This window comes from Arachis ipaensis, chromosome B07 (genome assembly GCF_000816755.2).
Source record: "Arachis ipaensis cultivar K30076 chromosome B07, Araip1.1, whole genome shotgun sequence".
NCBI classification, from domain to species: domain Eukaryota; kingdom Viridiplantae; phylum Streptophyta; class Magnoliopsida; order Fabales; family Fabaceae; genus Arachis; species Arachis ipaensis.
Window position 1 is genome coordinate 70,546,923 of NC_029791.2, and position 3,893 is coordinate 70,550,815.

The 3,893-nt window shown below is 30.7% G+C and overlaps 1 protein-coding gene across 1 annotated transcript; it reads left to right on the forward strand.

The window, feature by feature from the left end:
- LOC107607247 (subtilisin-like protease SBT2.6) lies at nt 1,238-3,604 on the forward strand. The gene is made up of 4 exons (XM_021107850.1): nt 1,238-1,413; nt 2,594-2,666; nt 2,852-3,137; nt 3,433-3,604. The coding sequence occupies exons 1-4, from the start codon at nt 1,238-1,240 to the stop codon at nt 3,435-3,437; spliced, it is 540 nt and encodes a 179-aa protein (XP_020963509.1). The 3' UTR covers nt 3,438-3,604.

Below are 3,893 nucleotides of genomic sequence, written 5' to 3' on the forward strand. Positions count from 1 at the left end.
CATATGTTTAATCGAAAAAGAGGAGAAACTATTTGTAAGTGTAGTTTCTGCTAAATACATTCATTCATTCATTCACCTTCATCTTTTTCATTCTACTAAATGCAGTGACTGAACCAAGAAAGAAAAATGATAAGGGTATTCAAAATTGCAATAAATTAACTAGGCCACGTTGTTTGAATCTTATATCTAATTATCTAAATGAACTGTATTACTGGAAACACTGGTGTCCAGATATTTATTATTTGCAATTTCTTGCAACAATTGACAGGGTTGCTTTTTGGATGCCTTGGTTTTCTCTAGAGGCTTGCTTTTTTTTTTCTTTCATCTTTTTGGGTCAAAAAAGGAAAAGAAACAAGGAAAGTATTTGATTCCTTCTTATGTTGTGGCTCAGTCAAGCTTGTGTATAACACTACTTAAGCACATTTGGAATAATTATTACTAAAGTATGGATTTTGATATTGTTTCAATTCAATTAAATTATTTATTTATTTTTATTAAATTTGTGAATGTTGATAGCTTTGGTGCTGCTGGAGATGGAGAATATGATTATACTGAGGTAAGTTCTTTCGTTATTATCAAATATCATTATTGATTTATATCTAGAATCGCTAATGTGGTCCATTATTTTTGCTAAACATGCACTTCACAAATTTGACAATGCTGGATAAATGATTTATCCATGTTTTCTAATCTAATGGTGTTATGCTCAGGCTTTTCGAAAAGCATGGAATGTTTCTTACTCCACCTAATTCTGTGTTCTTAAAATTTATTCTTATTTTGAGTTCCTTGATTATTATTCAAATATAGTAAACTAGAATCTAGGAGGAGTATGTCCTAACTAGAAGGTTTTACAATGTTATATGAAGATTACCAAATGTAACTCAACTTTGATGGAATTGACTGCAAGCATTGACCATTAATTCAAGCTCAGGTATAAAGGTTAAAGGATTAACTATACATCATAGCCAATAGATACATTTTCCATATCAAGGTGTAATTTTGTTAGGATTTATGGTGTCAAAGTGTTTCATCACTAAATGACGGTCCAAACACTAATGGAATTTATATTAGAATATCATAATCTGAGAGAGCAAAATTGAAGCAAGTTCTAAACTTTTTCACCTTTTTGTCAACTTAGTGATTCTTGCATGAACACAAGTTTAATAACTCATTTAGATATGCCATCATTTGGATTGTGAAACAGATCTCGTGGATGTGAAGTATTGGAGTTGGCATTATGAGGTTGTTGGAGTTTGGATGTCTGGTTGCAGTTCTATGTGGTCTTCTTGTGTCTGTGAAAGCTGAGATTTACATCGTAACTGTTGAAGACGAACCTGTTATTAGTTATGGAGGTGGAATTGATGGTTTTGAAGCTAATGTTGTTGGATCTAATGAGAAGATTGATACTAATAGGTAGGTACATGCAATTACATTTTCCTATGAATTTTCCATTTTTTGTTTTTTCCAATGACATGTAAATATGTTTTGAGGAAGCTAATTAATATGATGAATTCTCCTTTGGTGAAATTAACCTTCCAAATCTAAATTATATGGAGAGTTCAGATGATTATTCTTTATATGTAACTCATGAACAATTTATTTGCTGCTGATGCTTTCTCTTATCTTTAAGGAAAGTAATACAATAATCACCTTGCACTCTGTTATAAACCATGATCAATTGTGTTTTTAATGAATTTATTTTCAATTCTATTTTCTCCTCTAGTATGTGATGAACCAACAATATTACAAACTTCTTGTAGTTAATTGGTTACTTCATATGCTCACCATCTTGAGAAAAAACATGATATGCTTCTGGGGATGCTGTTTGAACCTGGGACTTACAAGAAACTCTATAGTTATTGGCATCTAATAAATGGGTTTGCTGTTCATATTATTATTCTTGTTCATATTTGTGGATTCAAGGATCTATCCTCACCATCCATGCTTTGCAACTCATAACACAAAATCATATGAGCCAGTTCCAAAGTACAGAGGAAAATGTGAAATTGATTCCGATACTAAAAAACACTACTGTAAAGGGAAGATTGTTGGAGCACAACATTTTGCTCAAGCTGAAAATAGCTGCCGGGGCATTTAACCCTTCGATTGATCTTCCATCTCCTCTAGATGGAGATGGACATGGAAGGTTAGGCTTTGCTACCTTCTTTAAACTTACTAACTTGTTTCCTAGGAATCCCTCTAACCTTACCATGCCTACAACATGCATTGAAAGAGAACATAATGTGCCATTTTCAGCATATGAGCAAATCTTGAAATCAACTTACTGTAGTCTTTCATGAAGTTGATGGTATTATTGTATTAACATTCATGGAGTTGTGTTTAAAGCCATATATTCTTTGATAGCATTTTCTTAACAATTCTTATGTTTTCCTTGCATTTCAATTTGGCAGTCATGCAGCCTCTATAGCTACTGGAAAATAATGGAATTTCTGTGAGGATGCATGGCTACAAATTTGGTAGAGCAAGTGGAATGGCTCCTCGTGCTAGGTGAGGAATAATGCCCCTAAGTGATTAAAAATTAGGAACTACACTCCTTCCTATTTCACTATTGACTTGGTGTATTTGTGTTTAGAATTGCTGTGTACAAGGCACTTTACAGATTATTTAGAGGATTTGTTGCAGATGTAGTTGCTTCAATCGATCAGGTATATAAGTATTTTAGTCTTTTAGTTAAGAAATCTTGATTATCTATTAAGAACTCTATCTCATAAGCACTTTTAAAAGGCTGTAAATAAATATAAGATTAAAATCTTTTATTATTGGATTGTGTTGTACTTTTTGTGTTATTCTATCTCAACATTCCTAATTGAAAAGTTTGGAGAGTCAACAGGTTGTGTACGATGGAGTGGATATACTCATCCTTTCAGTTGGACTGAACAGTCTTCCAGCAGCCACCAAAACCACATTTTTGAACCCTTTTGATGCCACACTTCTTGGAGTTGTAAAAGCTGGTGTATTTGTTGCACAGGCTGTTGGAAATGGTGGTCACTTTCCTAAAACAATGGTTTCATATAGTCCATGGATAGCCTCTATAGCAGCTGCCATTAATGATCGCAGATACAAAAACCATTTAACCCTTGAAAATGGAAAAGTCTTAGTTGGAATTGGGTTATCACGTAAGTTTTCTATACTTCTCTGTAACATTATAAATGATCACTGTGTTTTAACATTATCAATGTGTAATTATGCATGCGCTTTTGTAGCTATATATGCTTCTTTATCCTTTTGCATATCATTTTCCTAGTTATTAGAATTGTGACAACTTTATTTTTTAAGTTGACATAGTTTTGATCATTTACACAACTATTTTTAGTTTGGTTTCTAATTATTTTCAGTTTATTTTTTAAATTTTTATAATTCTGAATGTCATTATAAATATTTGTCTAAATACTTTTCTATATAATTATGCAGGATGATATTGAGGATGATAATGAAGATTAAACTGTTTATCATTGTGGTTTATTGGCTAAGATGGAGTAGTGTTGAGAACGAATACATGTATGGTTGACTAATGACTTTTATTAGAAGATACCTATATAGGATATAATATTTTAGTTTTTCATAGAATATTAGTAGTAAATTCTAAGTGGTCTACATACTTATTTTGATATGGCTATGTTTAATTTATTGTGGGATGTATGAATATTAAAAATTAACTTCATTCCAATACTTTTGGTTCATTATAAATATATTTTTTGTTGAAAGATCATTTTTATTATTTAAAGAAATTATTTATTATTATGCATTTATTTTTATTTTATAATATTTAACTCATTTAATTAAAAATATAAAATGATACATGTAATCATATTACTAAATATTATGTACAAAAAATTATTAGAATATATATATATATATATATATATATATAC